Genomic DNA, 26,280 nt, shown 5'->3' with positions numbered 1-26,280 from the left:
AGCTAACAGGCTCTGTTTTGGCGCGCATTTCTGCTTTATTGCAGAAGCGTCCGGTCCTTGCAAGGCTGTAATAAACTGTTCTTGTTTCCAAGGCTTTGTCTCAGGCTGATTGATTTGTGAGTTCTGTTTCTCACAATAGCCTGGATTTTCACGCTCACGTAATGTAACAAATGAAGAGAAAGAAATCTTGCCCTTGACAAAGAAAATAACGCTCTTGAAATTTTATAAAAATAATTGGTGAAAAATTAGCGCTGGTGCGCATGCGCGCAACTACTGCCGACCAAACCGCCAGCGAGAGCACGTCGTGTCGTCAGCACGGTGACGTTTCCAGGTGACGTCAAGCAGCGCGTGGCTGGTCACCTGACCCCTTTCAGCCTACCCCGAAGAGGAGGGGGCCGATGCGAAGATGGCGGCCCTTTTACAGAGGACCGTTGTCGCTCAGGCTAAGAAGCCCACTGCGTCCGTGATCTTCCTGCACGGCTCAGGTTAGACCTCGCTGATTTATCTCCTGACTGTAGAAGGCCTGAGGACCTGGTGTAGGAAGTGAAACCACCCCCCACCAACCTCGTCTGGCTCCGGCCGCCCACTGCGGGTCTTCCTGTCACCCATCACCGTGTCATGTCAGAAAGTGTCTGACCGCTGAATCCTGCCGGAGCATTTAAACAGCGACTCTTGTATTTTGCCATTTTTCGCACACAATTGCCAATATGTTCGTGTCCCCCTTCCACCTGTTCTTCACTTTTACCATTATAATGCTTCTGTGGTTAGGGTTTTGCTTCCTTTGGTAGTAGATATGCTCAACGCTTTAAGGTGGATTGTTAAACATTCACTTCTTAATCCAGTTCCGATTCCTCTTTCCCGTGCTCACCATACTTCTAATAAAGTGTGCTAATCATCCAGCACTGAGAATTATTGATGGTATCAGTGGTTTATTAAGATTGTTTTATAAAAGTTATTCTGTTTCCAAATGGAAATGTCACGTCTTCTAAAGACGTCATCTTGGAAAATGTTTCAACCATCAAGCATGAAGAAGCAGCAAAATCTGATTGGTTCAAATATTTTTCTTATTAATTCTTTGGTGGCATTTAATGAACAATTCTTTTTGATCATTTGGATATTACTAATAGTGGCAACCTAGAGTCATACATCAGCACACATCTGGTAGTGAAATACAAGGTGCTTCTAAATAGTTGACAAACTGTCAAGGATCTGCAGAAGGTAGAAAGTAGGAGTCAAGGGGTCTTTTTCAGGAAGAGAGCCAGTGGGTGCAGTGGTCAGTGTTGGGACGGCAACTATTTGTGTTATATATTAACAGTCTGCACGAAGGATTCGAGGGCGTTGTTGCCAAGTTTGCAAATGACATTAAATGAGTGGAGAGGCAGGTACTGTTGAGGAAGCATGGAGGCTGCAGAAAGACTAGGGTAGCCTAGGAGAGTGGGCAAAAAAGTGGTAGATGGAATACAAGTATGGGAAAGTGTGAGGTTATGCACTTTGGTAGGAAGAATAGAGGCAGAGGGTAGTGCATGTATGCAACAAACGGTCAGAGAAGTGGCAGAGGCTGGTACAATTACAACATTTAAAAGGGACCTGGATGGGTACATGAATAGGAAGGGTTTCGAGGGATCTGGGCCAAATGCTGGCAAGAGGAACTAGACATCAAGATGATGTTTTCACTGGTAGGAGAAACTACTACCTGAGGGCACAGCCACAGATTGAGGGGGCAACTCTTTAGAACTGAGATGAGGAATTTCTTCTGCCAGAAAGTGGTGGATCTGTGGGAATCACAGCTGCAGAGGCTGTGGAAACCCAATCATTGACTATGTTTAAGTCAGGAGGCACAGGAGATTGGCACAATAACTGAAAATAATTACCTGGTTCAGAACCACAGTTTATAGCAACAGTTGAGGGAAAATAAACTGGCTTTCTTCAGTCTTTAGGTATTTTACTAGAGAGTAAGACATACAATCTGCCCTTGCAGCAGTCCAAAAGCTTCTACCATTCTCATTTGTATGCACAAAATTTTCAACTACCATTCAGAAAATTCTTGTCAGGTTGATGGCCTATGTCATTTACAACTGGTCACAACACAATAAACCAATCAATAACCTGTTGCTAGCCGAATCTCATTTTGTGCACGCCCCTGGTTCCGGCCCATTTACAGACATCCTGCCCTGCTGTTTGGACAAAGCGGCAATGTATGCACAGCTTCCAGTTTCAGTAACTTGCTTTTAAAATAGCAGCAATTCCCTCTTTAATCTTGTCCATTTCCCATTTCAATTTGCAATCAAAAATACACGAAAGTAAAAAGTACATTTTTAACGGGAATGGCAGTACCGTGATGTATAGCGCACCCAAGATAGCCTGATGCTCCTCAGTGTTGATTCCGATCCCTTAATATCTCATGGTAGCAAGTGGTTGAAGGAATTTCCTGCTTTACCATTATTTACAATCTTCACATGGGTGAGGAATCTGTACTTACCAAATTACCTGGACAAAATTCTGAGGACAGCAAAGAGACAGAATGCATTTAGGGTTGGGAACTTCAGTGTCCTCAACAAGAGTAACTGGGCATCATCACTACTGCCCAGCTGGCTGAGTCCCAAACATAGTTTTCAGACTATACTTGTGAAAAGTAGTGAGAAAACTAAAATGAAGGAAAAACCCACCTGATTGCATTCTCATGGCATAGAGACACTCTCAATCACGACAGTAGCTGACAAGACAAAGTCCCATCTTCACACTGAGGGCATATCATTTGTGTTGTGAGACTTTCTGAACTGCAATTTCTTTAGGTGTCCTGGTAATCACTAAAGCCCAGAATTTTAATTATCCTATCTTTACAAAAATAACCTTCACAGAACTGAATATTGCCTCCAAAATATTAAAATGAAACATGGGTGAGGTATTAACAACAAACTCACTCATGATTATCCCCAAATTTAGGCTTAGTCTAATAAATAGTGTCGTATTCATACCACAGAAGTGCGAGGTAATGACCATCTCTAAGACAATCTTACTATCTCTCTTTGACATTACTGCAACCCTAACTACCCACATTTTCAGGTGTCACCATTGACTATAAACTTAGCTAGCCCAATCATGTTAATCCTGTCATTGCGTAGCCAGATCAGAGGCTGTTCATTTTATAAAGAGTTCCTGATTTCCCCAAAGCTTTTTCACTCTCGACAAAGCACAAGTCAGGAGTGTGACAGGATGCTTTCCACTTGCTTAGATGAGTACAACTCCAAAAATAGACAAGAAGCTCAACCCCCATCTAAGACAAAGCATCCCTCTTCAAAGGTACACAGTAACCACCTTCAACATTCACTGTTTCAACCATTGGTGAATTATGTCTGCATCTAAAGTATAGACTGCAACAAATTAAATGGCTTCTTCGGCAGCAACTTCTAACCCCTAAGACAAGTCCTGTGGGCACTTGGGAACACCATTCCCTCCATGTTCTTCTCAGGGAAATGCAAACTGCCCCAACTTGGAAACATGTCACAATTCCACCATTGTCATTTGGTCAAACTTCTTGAACACTAGAGTTGTTGAGAATCCCTTCACTATGTGAATGGCAGCTGTGTTCAACAAGGCAATATTCGCTTTCCCCAGCACCATTAGAGATGGCTAATGAAATTTCACCTTGCTAGTAATATCCACATACCATGAATGATTTTTTTTAAAAAAACTGTAAAAGTCGTATGCTAAGATTAACTTGATTAAAAGAGAAACTTGCATTGTTGCCAAAAAAAGAGCAAATATGAGGATCAGGAGGATTTTAAAAAATCAACAAAATGTTGATAGAGGGTGTAAATAGAATGTGAGCAGACACAAACAGTACACATTGTAAGGGCTTTTAACAGGTCTGCTATAACAGAGCAATTAAAGTAAACCTTGGGTCCCTTAGACACAGGAGGAATAATGTGAAAAGGAAATGGAAGAGGTGTTAAACAAATATTTTGTGTTTGCCTTCACAGTGAAGGCTACAAGGAACAAACCATAAAGTGTGACAAATCAAGACTATCAAGGGAATCAGATTACATGAGCTTTCATACCAGTAGAGAAATGGCAGAATCTTATCATAAATAATACAGTATCAGAGCACTTGGAAATTCGACAACTTTGACAAATGTATTTGGGTTTCAGGAGACATTGATAAGTTGCTACACTGAAGGTTGTTGTGCAAAATTAATATTAACAAAATTGGGAGTAATATATTAGTGTGGTTGAGGACTGGTACAGCAAGAATAGTCAGGTTATTTTCAAGGTGGAGAAAACGAGGACTGCAGATGCTGGAGGTCAGAGTCAAGAGTGTGTTAATGGTTTCAGTTTAAGTCCAGCTGTGCACCAGTTAAAATACTGCCAGCCATACAGAGTCAGAGTTTTTACAGCATGCAAACAGAACATTCAACTGAACCTTTCTGTGCCAGTCATCAAACGTCAGCCAGGAATAGTTCTCACAGTACATGTAGTAGGAAGGAAACAAAAAAAAGATCAGCTTCTAAGTCACGTAGATGGTAGAGTTGATAGTTCGTAACAAATAGATGCTCACGATTGCAAATATACAGGAGGTCCCTGATTTACAAACTGTCATACCTACAAACGCAATATGCAGGTGTTTCATTTTAGCGGTCTGATATACAAGCATTTTCTGCACTTATAAACAGCTTCTTAAATTGTCCTACATTGATTTGTATGCAAGTTGGAAAACAACGTGTGAACGGACTCAAGAACGGAACCTGTTTGCAAACTAGGGGCTGCCCATATTTATATTTAATGTTGGCACTTGTCTGAACGACTATCGTTGTAACACCACTACAAGTATCAAGTTATATACCTGTCGTTAACACCACACCATGTTAGAACATGTTAGTAGTCTAAAGGAGTGCAACTGTTTTCCTAATGCCCAACATAACCTAGCATCTTGTTTTTATTCATTCATGGAGCAGCATATGTTGGAAAGTCTTATTGAAAATGTTAACTTTTATTGAACAAACAGCAAAAACAAAGGAAAAAAGACAGATAAAAAAATGGATTTGTTTCTTGAAACAAACGTGTGCTGCTTGCCCTTCAAACAACAACAAATTTACAGGAAATAAATAATCACTTCACCCAACTTGTATCTGTTAGAATTGAGTGTCACTTAAGTCCTGCCTAGCTGTTGCACTTAATGCTGAACGTGATGTGCAGAAAGAACAATGTCCTTCTCAGAAGACTATTGCTTCTCTCCCAGCTTTTCAGTATCCATCGCATCCTCTCTTTGACCATTTCAGGGCACAAAGTGCAAGGATTATGTGTGGTACACTCTGTCTGGAGTGTACTGCAAAGCTCCCAAGAACTGATCCAAGTGCCAGAACCTCATCTTCAAGATGTCTGTCATCTACTTCTTGATAGCCTTGGTGGAAGAATGGATGCCATTATACCTATGCTAGGCCTCGGGAATATTTAATGGAGTCACTATCCAGATTGAAGAGGGTAACCCTGATCTCCAGCCACCCTTGATAGGCATGCAGTCAATGAAACAAAGCAAAAACCGAAGCATTATCAAGGATATAGATATCATAATTGCTTCCAATGTGACTGGCACACATCTCTGATGATTAAAGGCATCAAGAATTATGGAGAGAAAACATTGAATAAAGCTCTGAGTTAGAGGAAAAGCTGTGATAATGTTAAATGATCTACTCCTAATCCTAGTTTTTATATTTCTCTAACTTCTGTGTTGGTGGAATGGAAGCATTTTCTCCTAATGTAGTCAGGTCGGAGAAAGTGAGGAATGCAGATGCTGGAGATTAGAGTCTGGAGTGCATTGCTGGGAAAGCACAACAGGTCAGGCAGCATCCGAGGAGCAGGAGAATCGACATTTCGGAATCCTGATCAAGGGCTTACACCCAAAACGTCGATTCTCCGGCTACTTTTAGATTAGATTACATTACAGTGTGGAAACAGGCCCTTCGGCCCAACAAGTCCACACCGACCCGCCAAAGCGCAACCCACTCATACCCCTAACCTAACACTACAGGTAATTTAGTATGGCCAATTCACCTGACCTGCACATCTTTGGACTGTGGGAGGAAACCGGAGCACCCAGAGGAAACCCACGCAGACACGGGGAGAACATGCAAACTCCACACAGTCAGTCGCCTGAGGCGGGAATTGAACCCCAGACTCTGGCGCTGTGAGGCAGCAGTGCTAACCACTGGGCCACCGTGCCGCCCACTCTGATGCTGCCTGACCTCCTGTGCTTTCCCAGCAACACACTTTCAACTGCTGATGTAGTCAGCTATGATATGATATGACACTGTCAAGGCAACATATAAGGGAAGGAGCTGGAAATGTGTTGCTGGAAAAGCGCAGCAGGTCAGGCAGCATCCAGGGAACAGGAGAATCGACGTTTCGGGCATAAGCCCTTCTTCAGGAATCCTGAAGAAGGGCTTATGCCCGAAACGTCGATTCTCCTGTTCCCTGGATGCTGCCTGACCTGCTGCGCTTTTCCAGCAACACATTTCCAGCTCTGATCTCCAGTATCTGCAGACCTCACTTTCTCCTCAACATATAAGGGAAGCCAGCTATGTCGTCAAAGCTTAAAGCCCAGGTTGCAGCACCGATCGTGTCATGGTGAAACATTATAAAGTGGTGTGAATTGTCACAAATTGAATCAATAGGAGCCTTGATATATTTGAGGATTGAGAGATCCTACATAGGTCCCCAGTGAATCCTTGGAAGCAACCTGTTGCATTAAAATTTAACGCAGCCATAACCTTGATGGCCACTAACCCCTTCAAGTTGCTAGTCCTGATTCAACAAATGGCACAGTTTTCAGATGGTGTCCCGGGAGATTTTCAGACTGAGGTGGCAATGTGCCTAGTTTATCTGGAGGAAAAGGCATTGAGGATAATAAACACTCAGTCTTCTATACTCCCTCCACATCCGAAGGGGATCTGAAGCTGTGACCTCATGATGTGCAGTCAGTTTGTCAGCCGCTGCAAGTTGCTGCTGATCCTGGACTTGTTGGCGCATCTGATCCTCCTTGATTTCTCTATACCTTTGTTGCACCATGACCATCGCTGCAATTATCACTGCTGTGGCTGGATCCTGTGTTGGTCATGCTTCAATGAACCTGTGTGGGGAATATTGGAATCAAAATATGTTCTTAATAACATTGACAGCATTTGCTTCACACACAAAAGAGGGCTTCACGCAGTCATCCATACAGTGGGTCTTGGAGGACTCTGCCAAGGATGATCTCTTCATGCACTTTTGACGTAGTGGACCTTATTTGATGCATGCTGCACAGACCATAGCTAATTGTAAGTACAGTAGGACTACTGACACTTTACTCCGGCCTCCCACTAAAAAGCCTCAACTCACTTCTCACAAACCTCACCCCTCAACCCCACCTCATCAACCTCACCCCCATCCCCACCTCACCCAAGAAAAGCAGCATTGCCTCCAAGCATGTTTGAGATAACTTCAAATTCAAGGCTAGAGGAAATCAGTTCCATGCCCTTGTGAAAACTTTGAAACCTTGGATTGTCTTTGTGAATTGTGGCCTTCAGGTCACCCTTTTTTTAAGTTCACTTGTGATTGATGCTGCTTCACAGCGATGACTATGACCAATTTGTATTGACAAGTGAGATCCTGCTTGAGAGCAGGATTTGTATGCAAATATTTGGGTCCTGCATGCATTTCACACTCAAGGTACTATGATTGCAGATGTCTGCAGCCTGTACTGTGAAAGTGTCTAGTTGATATAGTTGCCCCCTCGAAGGGCATCTCATCACTGACAAGTAGATCCTACATGATCAGGTAGACAAAACACTATTCACCCACTCTGGATGTGGCTACAGCCATTTTCCATTTCAACTTCACATTTGTCTTTCAGATAAAGATAAAAGGCAACATAGGTCACATTTCATAGAACAAGTTAGATGGTCGGTTTTAATCAGGTACAGACGCACTGGGCCACAGAATCTTTTTCAGTGCTGTAGATCTCTAAGACTAAGTCAAAGGCTCATCCTTGTAATCTAGATTCCCATAAATGTTAATGTTTCGTTCTTCTTTGCATTCTGTTAACCCAATCACATGTGAGCCTCCACATGTTCCCAACACACTTTCATTTACATCTTCCAACATTACCCCCTGAGCTCTGAGCCAAACAGCTTATCCACGCTAGATCAACACACTGTGCTATCTCTCTTGATTCCCACGGCAAGGTCAGAGTATGGTACCCCCATCCCTCTTCCCTCCCTTCCCTGCCTACACTATCCATACACTATCGTCTCTCTTGACCCACCGCCACCCCAAAAATATGTTAAGTTCCCTCTCTTCATAATTTTTCCTGTCTGCATCCTTGAATACTGCTTCTAATTCCCACAATTCTTTATCACTGTAGTGGCCCTTGATGATAATCCCCTTTCACTTTCGGTGATCAGACCCCCATGTTTGATTATGGTCCACTCTTTGGAACAACCTGGAAGGACAGCTCTGCCTGATGAGTTACTGGACCTTTGACTGATATCTGTGCAGTTCCCTGACTGAATTCCCTTGAATCCTCATACTAGTTGCACTAGACCTACAGGACTGACTGTGGCCCAGTCCCCCAAATATAGTGATATGGAACTCCTGACCCTCTTGCTGGTATTTTTAAGGGGAGCATTGCAGAAGATAATCTATTTCATAACAGCTCGAAACTATTTTCCTTCATTAAGAGTAAGTGTTTTACGTGTCTAGCTTCAGCCAAGATTGTGCAACCCTGAAACCAAAATGGCTTTCAAGCTATGGGTGTTTCCCTGAAGTCAAAACAAAATCCACCTGTCGGTAGTCCTATCTGAAACCTGATGCACATATGTTTGTTCACTTGTAAAACTCTACCCAATGAAAGCAAAACCCTAACTACACTGAAGGAAGTCTTTCTCATTTAGTGCAAAAGTCAATCACTAAATCCCTTCTGAAGTCCTTACATCACCGATACTGAACTGTATGCATTGCATAGGTGTTGATCTGAGCATATCATTAATAATCCACATTGATGTGTGGAGGACAGTGTCCAAGTATTCTGTGTAGCTGCTTTCAACCCACACTGGGGAGCAGTGTTCTGCTGAACTGTACATGAGAAGAATGCTAACAGCACTAAAAGTGCTAGTTTCTGGATAATATTTATTCTTTGTGTTTTGGTCTTTTTCTGAAACCCTTTTACAGGTGTTTGCGGTTCTTGAGGTTGCAATTCAGGTTGACTGCAAGCTACCTGGATACATTCATTTCTGATCGATTTGCTGCAAGAAAAGTCCTGGAATTTGCTGTTAGCCAATGAGTTGCTGAAGTGGAAAATAATGACTATACTCTTAATTTAGTTCAGGCGGAGATGCCTGTATTTCAGATATTGCTGTAGACATGCTATTGCTGAGTTCAACTTTTTCAACTGTTAGTAGCTTGAAAATTGCATATTATTCTGTACTGTACCTTTTTGTGTCTTTTAGGTGATACTGGACAAGGTATAAGAGCATGGATAAAAGATGTATTAAAACAAGATCTGAATTTTCAGCACATACGTATAATTTATCCAACAGCACCTTTAAGGTATTTAAAATACATGAGAATAGATATGCATTGCAAGTTTGCTTAACATCCAATTAGAATGACTCATACTCTCTCAGCTAGAATTGAAAATGAAAGAAATAACATTTTGTTTTTTTTTTAATTTATTCATTCACGGGATGAGGGTGTCACTGGCTAGGCCAGCATTTATTGTCCATCCCTAATTGGGCAATTAAGAGTCAACCACATGTAGACCAGACCAAGTAAGGATGGCAGTTTCCTTCCCTAAAGGACATTAATGAACCAGATTGTTTTTTTCCCCGACAATCAACAATGGATTCAGGGACATCGTTAAACTCTTAATTCCAGATATTTGTTGAACTCAAATTCCACCATCTGCCTTGGCAGGATTCAAACTCAGTCCCCAGAACATTTCCTGGGTCTCTGGATTAACAGTCCAATGATAATACCACTCGGAGATTGAGTTATAAATGCTGTTTTGTCTTATCTGAATCACAATAAATTCACAAGATTATCAGACTGTTTCTTGATCCCTTCCTTCAACAGTTATTTTGAGTATAAATATTCAACTTGTTGGTGTTTTCTGATATCGAAATGATATAGAAATGCTTATTTAAAAATACTGTTGGATTCCCATGCATTTCTCCCAGTGAGTTGTGGGTTATATACTCTATACGTCTGATTCTCTTCAGTTCTAATCTGGCTTGGTCTCTCTTTCATTTTTTGTTTCTTCAAATACATGGACTCGGTCTTTTTAGATGGAAGTTGGTTTACCTCCCAGAATCCTTCCATTTCTACCCTTTTCCTTCAGCGACTTTGTATGCTTTACAAATTTGATTATGGAGAAATTGGAATGATAAAGAGGAGGAAGCCTACTTCACTATTACCATCTGTAACACTCCCATTTTCCATACTCTCTAATTCAATTCCCTCATGATTCTTTCGTTCCCACCCCACCCTCAGCACTCACCACTACTTTACCTCACATCTATTCATCTCGTGCTGTGTCTACTCCTCTTTCCTCACATTTGCCCTCCCTAAGATTCGTTTTCTCAACCCCTGGTCCCTCCCCAACTTTAGCACCTCAGTTGCAATCCCACCCATCTGCTTGTTAGCCATCACTCTGAGTCCTTTGCTCATTTGCCTCAAATCACTCATCTCTATCTCTCGTTCTCCACCCATTGCTTGCCCTTCCGTTGTTTGCCCCATCACTTATTCCTCCATTGTCTCTTGCCTCCTTCATTCCCCCACTGCTCCCTGTAATTTTTCCTGTCCAGAGACCTCCAAGGTAAATGAGTGGCAACCTCCCAACCATTGACGTGCCAGTTAATGTGTGCAGTGCTTTCCAACAGGCACTCAGCATAGAGGGGACACTGCCCAGAATGTTTTCAGCCTAACTGCTGTTGTGCATTCAGTCCCAGTCATTTACCAGTGCCACATCGCTTATTGCAACTCTCATTTACCCCCACTGATGCTTGCTCGCCTGCTATCACGTCACTCACTCACTCACCCACATGCCTCCTGGTGCTCACTGACACTCCTTCCTATTGCTCTTCTGCTCCACCTCCTGCCCCCTTAGCCCGCTCACCATCCAGTTGCTCATCCACTCACACCCATGTCGTTCCCCACTCACTTTCCTATGGTCAACCTAACCACCACTTCAGTTGCCACCCTCCTACATTATCGCAGTTGCTTGCCTCGCATTTTGGCTCTGAGCTCTTTTTCAGACTCTCTTCCTTGCAACAGGAGACAGGGAACAGGAGACAGTTGGTTCTCAACAACAGGCTAATTTACATTCATAGATTCAACACAACCAAGATAATTAGTTGGTTTCAAGGTTAATATGTTTATAATACTGCTCAAGTAAGCACAAAAGTCACCTTTTTAAAGAATTATATTTATGTATTCATACTGATATGTAAAACATAGCCAGTTTAACTTTTTCATGCTTTGCATTATTTTTGAAGTCTTCAATTCAGGTAGTGATTCTTGCTCCTTTACTGTCCTACATTTGCTTTGTGCTTTTAACATTTTTATTTTCAATTTTTCAGGCCATATACACCAATGAATCAATCTATGTCAAATGTGTGGTTTGACAGGCACAAAATTGCCATAAACTGCCCAGAACATCTTGAATCAATAGATTCAATGTGCCAAACATTGAGTAGCTTTGTAGAGGAAGAGGTCAATGCTGGAGTTGCAAAGGACAGAATAATCTTAGGTAAGATATGTTATCAGTTTTCCTAACATTTGAAAAAATGTGCAGTAATCTGAGAATCTACCTTTCTTTTCTATTCCTGTTTCCTGTCTGCTATCCTTCTATCAAACATATTTATGCTGGCACAGTCGCTGGATTGTATCACGGGTTCACCGTCTAAAAATAAAGATGCATATAGTTGATCATCTCCCTTTGCATTTAGAACCTTGGTCATATCATTTAGGTTTTGAAGTCAATTTTTTTTATATCTTCTAGGCAAAGAGGATTGTTTTACTTTAGAAAATATGTGCACTTGTCTAACGTTCTCCTCCTAATGTGATTTCTTTTCTTGATACTGAGGAAACCTTACACCATCATGTCAACTCTGGTGAGAGGAAATACACAATTTCAGCGGATTGGTAAATTTGGTATTGCTATAACTTCACTCAAATGGATCTAGTGGTTTTTAACATACACAAGTAATAAATTAAACTAAGGGTAATATTCTTTTGATTTTGTCTTTTAGTTTGGTGTCAAAAATTAACCATCAGCTTTACATAACTTTTAACATGACCAACATATGCCAGATGTTATTTTGGCAAACATATATTCTTGTTTATTATCTATACTGACAAATATATCTGGTATTAATTAAATGATGTGTTGTACTTGCCATCCAAAACTGTTGAAAAGTTACAGCTGATATTTGGAATGAAACCATTAGTAAATTGGCTAAGAAGAAACACAAATAAGGAGGTCAATAGCTTAATTCTCTATTAGTTGTTGTAGATAGTAACATTATTCTGCAGCAGCAACAACTTTTATAAGATAGCATAAATCTTTAGCAGTGCAAGCAGCATCATCGACATCAGGGTTAGCCAATTTATAAGTGTCTGGAAGTTGAAGCATTTACCAACCTTTCAGCATAGCTTTCTTTGTTCTCATTCAGCACAGTGCGCTCCTACATCATGCTAAACTTGAGTCAGTGTAAATTCAGAATGGCCATCTGTAATCAGGTCTGAGATTCATTAGTTCTCAGCTGTATATTTGTGCTGCAATTAAAACTGTACTATTTATATACACATTTGGAGAAACTACAGTATCATGGATGTTGGAAAAATGTAATCATTGTGTAGGAAGTCAAAACATGTCCCAGTAGTTATGTTTTCTCTGATTCAAATATTCTGCACAAATGCTAAGTAGTGAAGCTTAGATGTTCACTGAAATGTCAAACTAGGTGACGTACTGTTACCAGGATAATCATTATATCCCTGGATCAGTTTTAGACATATTGAATTTGTAAGGTCCAGCGTGTATTTTTTAAAACAGGACTAATATAGAAGCCCAAAATCTTTTTTTTAAATTCTCTTGTGTGTGGTATGGGTGTCACTGGCTAGCCAGCACTTATTGCCCATCCATCTTTGCCGTTGAGAAGGTGATGGTGAGCTGCCTTCTTGAACCACTGCAGATGCCTTGTAGTTGGTGGGCAAGCTTTGGGGAGTCAGGAGATGAATTACTCAGCACAGTATTTCTAGCCTCTGACATGCTTTTGTATGTGTTTATATGGTGACTCCAGTTGAATTTCTAGTCAATGATAGCCCCAGGATGTTGATAATGGTAACACCATTGAAGGTCATGAGGTAGTAGTTAGGTTGTCTCTGATGGTCATTGCCTGGTCATTTGTGTGGCGCAAATGTTACTTTCCATTTGTCAGCCCAAGTTGTCCGGATCTTGTTTCATTTGAATGTGGATTGCTCAGTATTTGATAAGTCTCGAAGGATGCTGAACATTGTGCAATCATCCCCACTTTTGATCTTATGTTGGGGAAAGGTCATTGATGAAGCAGCTGGAAATTGTTGGGTCTAACACACAAATCTGAGGAACTCCTGCAGAGATGTCCTGGAGCTGAGATGATTGACCCTCCACCAACCACAACAATCTCACTATGTGTTAGGTATGACTCCAGACACCTGACAGTTTGCCTCTGACAGCCATTGATTCCAGTTTTGCTAGGGCTCATTGATGCCACACTCGGTCAAATGCAGCCTTGATGTGACGGGGTGTCATTCTCCCTCACCTCTGGAATTCAGCTCTTTTGTCCATGTTTGAACCAAGGCTGCAATGTGGTCAGGAGCTCAATGGCTCTGGTGAAACCCAAATTTTGCATTTATTGCTGAGCAGGTGCTGTTTGATAGCAATTTTGATGACTCCTTCCATCACTTTATTGATGATCAACAGTACTCTGAAGGGACACTACTTAGTCAGGTTGGACTTTTCCTGCCTTTTATGTACAGGACATACTCAGACAATTTTCTACATTGTCAGGTAGATGCCCATGTTGCAACTGAACTGGAACAGCTTAGCTAGGGGAACGACAAGCACAAGTCTTCAGTACTATTGCCGGAAAGTTGTCAGGGCCCTTAGCCTTTGCAGTATCCAGTGTCTCCAACCATTTCTTGAGTGAATCAAATTGCCTGAAGACTGGTATCTGTATTGCTGGGGACCATTGGAGGAGGCTGAGATGGATCTTCCACTCGGCACTTCTGGTTTAAGATTGCTGCAAAAGCTTCAGCCTTATCTTTTGCTCTGATGTGCCTGGCTCTTCCATCATTGAGGATGGGGATTTTTGTGGAGCCGCCTCCTTCAGTGCATTGTTTAGCCAACTGCCACCATTCATGATTGGATGTGGCAGGACTGCAGAGCTTAGATCTGGTCCGTTGGTTGTGGGATCATTTAGCTCTGTCTATCACTTACTGCTTATGCTGTTTGGCATGCAAGTAGTCTTGTTTGATGGCTTCACCAGGTGACATCTCATCCTCAGGTATGCCTGGTGCTGCTGCTGGCATGCCTTCCCATACTATCCATTAAACCAGGATTAGTCCCCTGGCATGATGGTAATGGTTGAATGGGGGAATATGCCGAGCCATGAAGTTACAGATTGTGCTGGAGTATAATCCTGCTGCTGTTGATGATACATAGCGCCTCATGGATGCCCAGTCTTGAACTGCTACATCTGTTCAAGGTCTGTCCCATTTAGCACAGTGATAGTGCCACACAACACGATGGAGGTTATTCTCAATGTGAAGGCGGGACTTTGTCTCCACAAAGTCTATCTCGTGGTGGCTCTTACTGATTCTGTCATGGACAGATGCATCTGCCATTGGTAGGTTGGTAAGGTTAAAGTCAAGTATGTTTATCCCTCTTGTTGGTTTCCTCAACCCTGCTACAGATCCAGTCTAACAGGTATGTCCTTTAGGACCAGACCAGATCCATCAGTAGTACTGCTGCTGAGCCACTCTTGGTGGTGGATGTTGAAATCTCCCACCAGATTACATTTTGTACCCTTGTCATCCTCAGCACTTTCTACAAGTGTTGTTCAATGTAGACGAGAACCGATTCACCACCTGAGGGAGGATGGTACATGGTAATCAGTGAAAGGTTTCTTTGCCCATGTTGAATCTGAAGGCACAACACTTCATGGAATCTGGAGTCAATGTTGAGGACTCCCAAGGCAACTCCCTCCCAACTGTGCTGCCACTTCTGGGTCTGTCCTGCAGTTGGGAAAGGACATATCCAGGGATGGTAATGGAGGTGTCTGAGACATTGTTAGGTGTGATTCTGTAAGTATGACCATGTCAGGTTGTTGCTTGACAAATCTGTGAGACAGCTCTCCTAACTAGTCCCTAGATGTTAGTAAAGAGTTCTTTGCAGCGTCAACAGGGTTGTTTCTGCCAAGATCTTTTCTGGTGCCTAGGTAAATGCCAGCTGATCCATCCAGTTTCATTTCTTTGAGACTTTATAGCGATTGGTACAACTGAATAGCTTGCTACACCATTTCAGAGGGCAGGCGGAAGTGAATACTGCAGATGCTGGAGATTAGAGTCAAGTGTGGTGCTGGGAAAACACAGCTGGTCAGGCAGCATCCGAGGAGCAGGAAAATCGACATTTCAGGCAAAAGCCCTTTGTCATTTCAGAGGACAATTGAGAGTCAACCACATTGCTGTGTCTCTGAAGTCACATGTAGCCCTGAAGGGCATTAATGAACCAGATGGGTTTTTCCAACAATTGACAATGATTTCATAGTCAGCAGTAGATTCTCAAATCCAGATTTTTTTACTACTGAATTCAAATTCCACCATCCGCCATGGTCGGATTCAAACCCAGAACATGAGCTGAATTTCTGGATTAATAGTCTAGTGATAATACCACTAGGCCATCACCTTCCCATCTAAACATTAACTGTTCAAATATCAGCATCAACGTTACTAATAACAACCCCCACCATGGTGGTCACAATATTCTTTCTTCTAATCTTCCTGAGTTACTGAGAGACTGGCGTGTATATCTTATTTGATTTTTGTTTTTGCTTTGCACTTGCTTCTCATTCCTTATGTGTGTTGAATTAATATTTCTTTTCACAGTTTTTATTCAAGGAATTTGAGGAAATCAGTCATAATAGACACTGCCAGACCCAGTGGGTTTCTCCAGCACCTTGTCTTTATTTCATATTCCTAACTTCCACAGTATTTTACTTTTAACATCAAACCTAATGTTTTTGAAATGGGCTAGAAATATTTGCATTCCCTACAGATCATAAAAATTGCAATAATTTCTTGACTGCTTGTCTAAGAAATTTTCAGAATTTTTGACTTTGGCCATTCCCATCCCTACAACTTCAGCAAATAACATACCATAAAAGAAAATGCAGAATAGCAGGGATTATGACCCATCACTTGTTACATCAACCAGTCTGTGTATTTGCCACAGACAGTGACTCTGGCTATCATTCCATTGTAAAACTGCAGTATCTGTTTTACAGCTTTATCAGAATATCCAAATGTGGCTAAGAATTTCCACAAGCGCCTCTGTTTTCATGCCAAAGGCCTACATTAGGTCAGCAAATGCACATTAAAGTTCCATCCATTGTTCATTACATTTCTGTTATATTCACCAGAGGTTGAAGATCATGTCACAAGCATCTTTGCCTTTCCTGAACTCACTTTGACTTTCTGGCAGTATGCATTCTGCCAAGAGATTTAACAAGTCTGTTAAGTTGGATTCTTCCAAGAATATTATCAGATATCATAAACAGTGGAATTCTTCCATGGTTGTCACATATAGTTTTGTCCTTTACATTGTACATCTGAACAATTGTGGCATCCTTAAACTCCTGAAGAATGGCTTGTTGATCCCATGTTCATTAATTTAATTCTGAGAATTTGCTGCCGAGCTGGGATTCCTCAGTTTTGAAAATTTGTCAGTGAGGACTCCATCTGAGCCTGAAGTCCTCCTTGACAGTAGGAGTCAGATGGCTTTGACAACAAAACAGAAGGGTTCTTTTCTAACTTGCTGACACTCGGGCCAACCCTCATATATATTACTTGGATGGTGCAGCTTCATGCAATAGAAAAGTAAAATACCGTAAATGTTGTGTATCTGAAATGAAAACACGTGCTAGGGATACTCAGGAGGGTTGTGGCTACAGCAGACAAGCACTTAATGTAAAAGTCACTCATAGTTTCGGATATTCAGAATTTAATGTTTTAAGACTTTCTGCATTGATCAGTTCAAATACATCTGAAAATTGATTGGTTTGAATCTAGGCAGAGAATGAAGTGTGGATATGATCAAGAACACAATCACTGACGGAGCAGATCAAATTATGAAAATACCGGTGTGACAGAAGTCTGCATGGCTATTTAAGGTGTATTATATGAGCATAATATAAAAAGAATATATTGAGAAGTAGTTTAGGAAATGAGTTGTACGTGTTCAACAGTATATAGATAATTGCTGTATATTTTAAGTATTATGTCTTAATAATTAATAAAACACATTTGAGTTGGTGAAAAGTATAAATAATGCAAGATGTCTGTAGACTTGTGCTTTTAGTTGGTCCTTGTTGTTGAATTTTATGTTTCAGTACATATTAGTGGCCTTTTGCACGTGGAAATGTTGTGTAACTTCTGTGATGCATCATCAGTGTTCTATTTCATAGATTCTATAGGTCAAAACTCACAATACCAGTTTATAATCCAATAGCTTTGTTTGAAAAAATAAGTTTTCAGAGCCCTGTTCCACCTTCTGGTGTTAGTGAGAACGAAGACATCCAACACAGAATTTATAAGTAAAAATTCAAAAATTAATACAACTGATGCAAATGTATTGAACAAACCTAAGGTGACTTAAATATTCAGTCGGTTAGAACGGAGATGGAAGTTTCAATTGATTAATGTGCAAATCTCAGAATTTCTTTCAAATCACTGCCCTGAGATAACAACCTTTTATCAGAATAAAAGAGGTGACAACTCTGGTCAGACAATGTATTTTAGGTATGAGGCTTGTTAGGATCTGTCTGTGTCTATTTGCAGACAGATTCTATTTTGTACAAAAAGCATCCGATTTGTAGACAGTCAATTAATGTGACATTTTATAAATTCCTACTTTGGAAATAGAACCTGACTGACTCCAAGTTAAGACACAGACAAATCTTAAACAAAGCCTCACACCTAAAATGCATTGTCTGGGCTGATATGTCACCTCTTTTATACTAATAAAAGATTAAGTTATCTTGGGGCAGTGACTTGAAAGAAATTATTGGATTTGCATATTAATCAATCAAAACCTGCATCTCCATTCTAATTGATTGAAGATTTAATAGCCAACTTAGGTTTATTCAATACATTCGTGTATTGAGTCTTTAATAGCCATGTAGACTTCTGTCATCGTGTTCTTGATCATATCCACACTTCATTCTCAGTCTATAGATTCAAACCAATCAATTTTCAGACACGTGAACCGATCAATGCAGAAATTCTTAAAACATTAAATTCTGAATATCTGAAACTGTGAGTGACTTTTACATTAACCGCTTGTGTCCGATGTCTTCTCTTTCAGTAGCACCTAAAGAAGGAGCAGGGCTTCAAAAGTTTGTGTTTTCAGATAAACCTGTTGAACTATAACCTGGTGTTCTGTGATTTTTGACTTTGTCCAACCCAGCCTAACACCGACACCTCCACATAGTCATAGCGATGTACAGCACAGAAACAGATCCTTCAGTCCAACTCGTCCATGCCGACCAGATATCTTAACCTAATCAAGTCCCATTTGCCAGCACTTGGTCCATATCCCTCTAAACCCTTCCTATTCATACCCATCCAAATGCCTTTTAAATGTTGTAATTGTACTAGTCTCCACCATTTCCTCTGGCAGCTCATTCCATACATGCACCACCCTTTGCATGACGAACTTGCCCCTTAGATCCCTTTTAAATCTTCCCTGTTTCTCCATAAATCTACGCCCTCTAGTTCTGGACTCCCCACCCAAGAGAAAAGACCTTGTCTACTTACCTTGTCCATGTCTCTCACAATTTTATAAACCTCTGTTAAGTCACTCCTCAGCCGCCGATGCTCCAGGGAAATCAGCCCTAGACAATTCACCCTCTCCCTATTAGCTTAGACTCTCCAGCCCTAGCAACATACTTGTAAATCTTTACTGAACTCTTTCAAGTTTCACTACATTGTTCCTCTCGGAGGGAGTCCAGAATTGAACACAATATTCCAAAAGTGGCCGAACCAATGTCCTGTACAGCTGCACTATGACCTCGCAACTCCTATACTCAACACTCTGACTAAAGAAGAAAGCATACCAAATGCCACCTTCACTATTCTATCTATCTGCGACTCTACTTTCAAAAACTATGAACCTGCACTCCATGGTCTCTTTGTTCAGCAACAGTCCCCAGGACCTTACCATTAATTGGTTAGGCCTCTGTTGGAATATTGTGTGCAATTCTGGTCTCCGTCCTATTGGAAAGATGTTGTGAAACTTGAAAGGGTTCAGAAAAGATTTATAAGGATTTTGCCAGGGTTGGAGGATTTGAGCTATAGGGAGAAGCTGAACAGGCTGGGGCTGTTTTCCCTGGAGCGTTGGAGGTTGAGGGTGACCTCATAGAGGTTTACAAAATCATGATGGGTATGGATAGGATAAATAGACAAAGTCTTTTCCCTGGGTTCGGGGAGCCCAGAACTAGAGGACATAGGTTTAGGGTGAGAGGGGAAAGATATAAAAGAGACCTAAGGGGCAAAGTTTTCACACAGAGGGTGGTACGTGTATGGAATGAACTGCCAGAGGAAGTGGTGGAGGCTGGTACAATTGCAACATTTAAAAGGCATTTGGATGGGTATATGAATAGGAGGGGTTTTGAGGGATATGGGTCGGGTGCTGGCAGGTGGGACTAGATTGGGTTGGGGTATCTGGTCGGCATGGACGGGTTGGACCGAAAGGTCTGTTTTCATGCTGTACATCTCTATGACTCTAAGTGTATAAGTCCTGTCCTGATTTGCCTTTTCAAAATGCAGTGCCTCACATTTATCTAAATTAAACTCCATCTGCCACTCGTTGGCCCATTGGCCCATCTGATGAAGGTCCTGTTGCACTCTAAGGTAACCTTCTTTGCTGTCCACTATGCCTCGAACTTCGGTGTCAACTGCAAACTTACTAACTATATCTCCAATGTTCACATCCAAATCATTTATATAAATGACTAAAAGCATTGGACCCTGCACTGACCTCTGTGGGACACCACTGGTCACAGGCCTCCAGTCTAAAAGCACCCCTCCAACACCACCCTCTTGTACCTTCGAGCAGGTTCTGTATCCAGTGGCTAGTTCTCCCTGTATTCCATGTGATCTAACCTTGCTAATCACTCTACCATGCGGAACCTTGTCGAATGCCTTACTGAATTCCATGTAGACTATGTCCACCGCTCTGCCCTCATTGCTCCTCTTTATTACTTCTTCAAAAAATCAATCAAGTTAGTGAGGTATGATTCCCCAAGCACAAAGCCATATTGATTATCCATAATCAGTGCTTGCCTATCCAAATGCATGTAAATCCTTTCCCTCCAACTAATGTCAGGCTCATTGGTGTATAGTTCCCTGGCTTTTCCTGACCACCTTTCCTAAATAGGCACCACGTTAGCCAACCTCCAGTCTTCCAGCACTTCACCTGTGACTATCGATGGTCCAAATGTCTCAGCAAGGGGCCCAGCAATCACTTCCTTAAGCTTCCCACAGAGTTCTAGGGTACACTCGATCAAATCCTGGAGATTTATCCACCTTTATGCATTTCAAGACATTCAGCACCACCTTCTCTTTAATAAGATGTCACCATCTATTTCCCCACATTCTATATCTTCCCGTGTTCTTCTCCACAGTAAATACTGATGCAAAATACTCGTTTAGTATCTTCCCCCATCTCCTGTGGTTCCATACGTAGGCTGCCTTCTGCTCTTTGAGGGGTCCTAAACTCTCCCGAGTTAGCCTTTTGTCCTTAAGGTATTTATAAAGACCCTTTGGATTCTCCTTAACCCTGTTTGCCAAAGCTATCTCATGTCCCCTTTTTGCCCTTCTGATCTCCCTGGTACTACCGTTATACTCGTCCAAGGATTCACTCGAGCTTTGCTGTTCACACCTGACATATGCTTCCTACATTTTCCTAGCCAAAGCCTCAATGTCTCTCGACCTCCAGCATTCCCTACACTTTCCAGTTTTGCTTTTCACCCAAACAGGGACATACTGTCTCTGGACACTCGTTATCTCATTTTTGAAAGCTTCCATTTTCCAGCTGTCCCTTTACCAGCAAACATCCGTCCCCAATCAACTTTTGAAAGTTCTTGCCTAATACTGTCAAAATTGGCCTTCCCCCAATTTAGAACTTTAACTTTTAGATCCAGTCTATCCTTTCCATCACTATTTTAAAACAAATAGAATTATGGTTGCTGACCCCAAAGTTCTCCCCCACTGACACCTCAGTCACATGCCCTGCCTTATTTCCCAAGAGTAGGTCAAGTTTTGCACCTTCTCTAGTAGGTACGTCCACATACTGAATCAGAAACTTTTCTTGTACACACTTAACAAATTCCTCTCCATCCAAACTCTTAATACTATGGCACTCCTAATCTAGGTTTGGAAAGTTAAAACCCCTACCATAACCACCCTATTATTCTTACAGATAACTGAGTCCTCCTTACAAATGTATTTCTCAATTTCCTACTGACTACTCAGGGAGTTTATAGTACAATGCCAATAAGGTGATCATCCCTTTCTTAGTTCTCAGTTCCACCAAATAACTTTTCTGGATGTATTCCCAGGAATATCCATGGTTGGGTAGCGCTCACATTCTCTGAAGTTTAAATTAATGGTTTTCCACTAAAATAAACTATTCTCATGTTTCCAAGCATAAAGCATGATGATAATGAGTCAGTTACACAATTAAATCTGTGTTATATTTTGGAATGTGTAACAAATCATTGACTATACTTGTACATAAAAAGATGTTTCCCTTTAAGAGCCCATACAATTTGAGGTAGTTTTTTTATATATGTATAAGCAGTGTATTACTGAATGAAGTCAGAAAGGAACCCTCGCAAGGAAACAAATGATGTGCAGTTATCTGGATCTTCGATAAAGTTTGCTGATTGTCAGTATTGAGGAAATGCCTTTGCTGGATACTAACTGATGTTGAACAAGCTAAACAAACTCACATAGTTTCACAAAGCTGAAAGTTTTTTTTGTGTTGTTTTATGTTTGAAGGAACTGATGACAAACTGTATGAAGTTTGAGACTGACTTATGTAAAACTGTACCAGTCACAGAATGAATTAAAATAATGTGTTAAAATTGGGCTCCACTGAAACATTATCCAGATCCTCAGATAAGGATGTTTGTCATCAAACATATTGGCTGAAGTCAACAAGGGTATTATGGTTACAATACTCACCAGAAGGGATTTTGGTATTGACAGACAAATTGCAGGATTTTTCCATACAAAAGTAAATTACTGACCAAGCCTTTGTGAATAGTCATTTCAAAAGGAAAATCAATTGGTCAACCACATAAAATGTGTAATTGCATAGTTTTTCCAATCTCATGGTACTTATATACATAAAAGGCGCCATCATGACTAACTGCCGGCGGCTTTGCCAGCATGTGACTAAATAGGTGCAGTAATTTACCTTATAACAAGTTGCTTAAAATACTGTTACTAGCATTGAATTGCTGTGCATGAGAACTTTTCTTTGATTTCTTTAATTGCATTGTGTTTTAAAAGCAATTATAAATGAAGTTTATTGTGCTTTGGCACAGTTTTGTAATATTCTTATGTTGGAGGTTACTATTTCAGGAGAATTATAACTGGTGTTTCTTGGAGACTTCAGAATTTCAACAGATATTTTTCTGTTTCAGGAAGAAATACCGCAGAAAAAATGAACCGTTGAATTAGTTTTTAACTTATTAACTATCTTGTTGTGAGTCTAGTTAGGGTGTGAAGAGATGAATAAAATCTTTCATTTCTGTTGATATTATCAAAATTGTGATGCTTGGTAAATTAAAATTCTTGCATTATGTGTTGTTATATTATACATCTAGTCCATTGAGGTTAACAAAAAATGCTCTTATGGCTAAAATCATTCTATTCATTATTGATAGTGCTATTACTTTAATAAGAAGACATAATGCTAAAAATCTGTAAACTTTAACCTTCTTCAATATGTTATAGCAACTAGGACATGATAACAAGTACTCCAACGAACTATGAACAAAGTCACAAGAGATTCATGATAAATGTTTACATACGTAATAAAATACTTCTGGCAATTTTATTTCTTATGGCCCTTTATAATAAGAATAAACCCAGAAGGTTTTGTGCTAATCCATCAAATCACTGTCTGCATTGTCCTTGCAATCAGGTTTTTCACTTTTTCTCCTATTCTCTTAAATGTAACCCTACATTTGGTTATTTCTTCAGGCCTCCAGACTACCTATTTGGCATGTCTGGTTAATTATTCCTATATCCTGCTATTCTACTTTATCTGAAGATTACATTTATTCTTAATTTCTTCATTCACAGCTCCATAGTAGAAGATAGCATTCTGTAAACTAAATGCGTTAATTTTAACCGAGAAACACATTCGAATGTAGACAAAGTATACCCCGTCTTGTCCTATTTAAGGTTTCCTGTTTTGAGAAAAGTTCAACACCAAAATTGCATTGAGGAAACTTTGTGTTTGATTTCATTTGTGCTATAACTAACTAATTATAAAAATGTGATATTGGAACCAAATAGGATGGAAGGAAAATAGGCAAATATTAATCCACCTAAATGCCAGGCAATGACCATCTCCAACAAAAGAGAATCTTGCCATTGCCCTTGAACACTCAGTGAATTCACCATCACTGAATAACTCACAATTATCATCCTGGAGTTTACAATTGACCAGAAACTGAACTGTATTAGCCACATAAATACTGTGACTACAAGAGAAGGTCAAAAGCTAGGGATCTTGCAATGAGTAACTCAACTCCTCACTCCCCAAGACCTCTCCTCCATCTACAAGGCATAAGTCATAAGTGTGATGGAATACAGATGAATGCAGCTCCAACAAAGGTCAGAGAGCTTGACACCATCCAGGTCAATGCCACCAATTTGATTGGCACCACATCCACAAACATTTAATCCGTCTTTCGCCACTGATAGTCTGTTACAGCAGTGTCTCTCTTAAAAGATGCAGTGCAGAAATTCATCAAGCATACTCAGGCATCACCTTCTAAAGTCACAAACACAATGATTTAGAAGGCCCAGGGTAGCAGATTCATGAAAACACCACCAACTGCAAATTCCCTTCCAAGCTACTTGCTGCTTAGACTTGGAAATATGTCACCAAATTTTCAGTATCAACATCCTGGAACCCCCAACCACATTGTGTGTTCACCTACAGCAAATGGGCTGCACTGTTTCAAGAAAGCCGTTCACTGCCACCTTCTCAGAGGTAGCTAGAGATGGAGAATAAATGCTGGCCCAGCCAATGACTCCGACATCTGGTGAATGAATTAAGAAATTAGCAATATACTGTAATACCAAGTCAACAAATTTGATGTTTGCAGAAAATTGAAGACGAGTGCTGAGTTGTCCATGTGCACACTCTCAATTGTGACACCAGAAATGTATTAAAAAGCCAACGTCCATTAATATCTCCTTTGTCCTTGGCTGGAAATGATTATGCCTGAGGCTGGAAATGATTATGCCTGAAGCCAGAAAATCAGAATTCCCTGAATCAGTTCCTTCCCTGTTTGGAATTTCTTTTAGTTCCTATCGTAATTTTGAAGGTTCCCAATCTTTTTAAAGACATGGTCTTTTTTTACCATTCTCATTCCAGTAGGCTTTTAAATCACTGCAGCTTTTTTTCTGGCTTGACATCCCACCTTTTTCATTAAATGTCTCACTAATGATATTAAACATGTATGTTTATATTTAGGGTGGAGACCCTCTGTCAGATTTGTAGTTGATGTAGCTGTCTGTTTCTGAAGTCTTCCAATGATTGGACCCCCTCCCAACCACTTACTTTGCCAGTTTCTCTTGATTTTCATTTGACCTTCAATTATCTTCCTCTCATTCCCTTGGATATTCATGTACTCTTTATTTCCCAACTTTTTTCATTGTGTAGCCTTAAGATCATCTTCATCACCTATCCAATTTTCCTATTTCACTCTTTTGACGAGCTTTTCACTTTATTCTGACTCCATTAAAATGCTTCCTTATCTTTCAGTTCTTCACAACTTCCAATGATGGCTATGTGTCTGAAAAACTGTTCTCTCAAAAGTTGTGAAGATTTACCCCATGCTGTAATCTGTGAAAATTCGAGAGGCAAAGAACTATTCTAAAAGGCACTATTTAAAGTAAAAATAAACAACTTTATTTCTTTAAGTCTAACAGAGAATATTAGCTGAGGAATTACTTACAATCCATTTATCTAAACCTATTTTTTTTAACCTTCCCCTCTACAATACTGGTCCCATAAAACCCCCAATTACAATTTACAGAAAAATTCTAATTTCAAAGCCAGCCAGTTGTCGAATCTTCTCTTTGTATCTTCCTCTGTAGATTTGCTCTCCAGGTCGGTATCGATTATTTGTTTTGTGCAAATTCCTCCTCCAGACAGGTACCTCTCAGAGCGATCTTACTAGCAGCACACATATGTTGGTCTTTTGGCAGTTCTGTTTGCCACTCTGACCAACTGTTCAAACTGTATGATACTTATACAAGATAATGCTTGGCTTAGGAAGGGTGGACACTGGGAATTTGTTTCCGTCAGGCAGATGTATACTAGGACCCGTGGGCACAGCCTTAGAATTAGAGGGGGTCAAATTAAAACTGGAACGAGGAGACATTTCTTCAGCCAGAGAGTCGTGGGCCTGTGGCATTCATTGCCATGGAGCACAGTGGAGGCTGGGACGTTAAATGTCTTCAAGGTAGGGACTGGTAAATTCTTAATCTCGCAAGGAATTAAGAGATATGGGAGAGCGCAGGTAAGTGGCATTGAAATGCTCATCAACCATGATTGAATGATGGAGTTGACTCAATTGCCAAATGGCCTTATTTCCACTCCAATGACTTATAGGCTTAACTGCTGTCTATTTCCAGTATTTTCTGTCTCTTCATATACTGGAAGTTGGGAACAATTAT

At 40.6% G+C, this 26,280-nt stretch overlaps 1 protein-coding gene across 2 annotated transcripts in view; it reads left to right on the top strand.

The window, feature by feature from the left end:
* Positions 1–352: 352 nt before the first annotated feature.
* Positions 353–26,280, top strand: part of lyplal1 (lysophospholipase like 1) — a 63,702-nt gene continuing 37,774 nt past the window's right edge. For both annotated transcript variants that reach the window (XM_043695787.2, XM_043695786.2), the window contains exons 1-3: positions 353–485; positions 9,483–9,582; positions 11,613–11,782. In XM_043695787.2, the coding sequence (XP_043551722.2) occupies positions 407–485; positions 9,483–9,582; positions 11,613–11,782 (349 nt within the window). In that variant the 5' untranslated portion in view covers positions 353–406. The remainder of the gene's footprint in view (positions 486–9,482; positions 9,583–11,612; positions 11,783–26,280) is intronic.

This window comes from Chiloscyllium plagiosum, unplaced genomic scaffold (assembly GCF_037043375.1).
Source record: "Chiloscyllium plagiosum isolate Xiang-an unplaced genomic scaffold, Cpla_swu_hap1 HiC_scaffold_10, whole genome shotgun sequence".
Taxonomy (NCBI): domain Eukaryota; kingdom Metazoa; phylum Chordata; class Chondrichthyes; order Orectolobiformes; family Hemiscylliidae; genus Chiloscyllium; species Chiloscyllium plagiosum.
The sequence above is the reverse complement of the archived record's forward strand: the minus strand, read 5'-3'. Positions and strand labels throughout refer to the sequence as shown.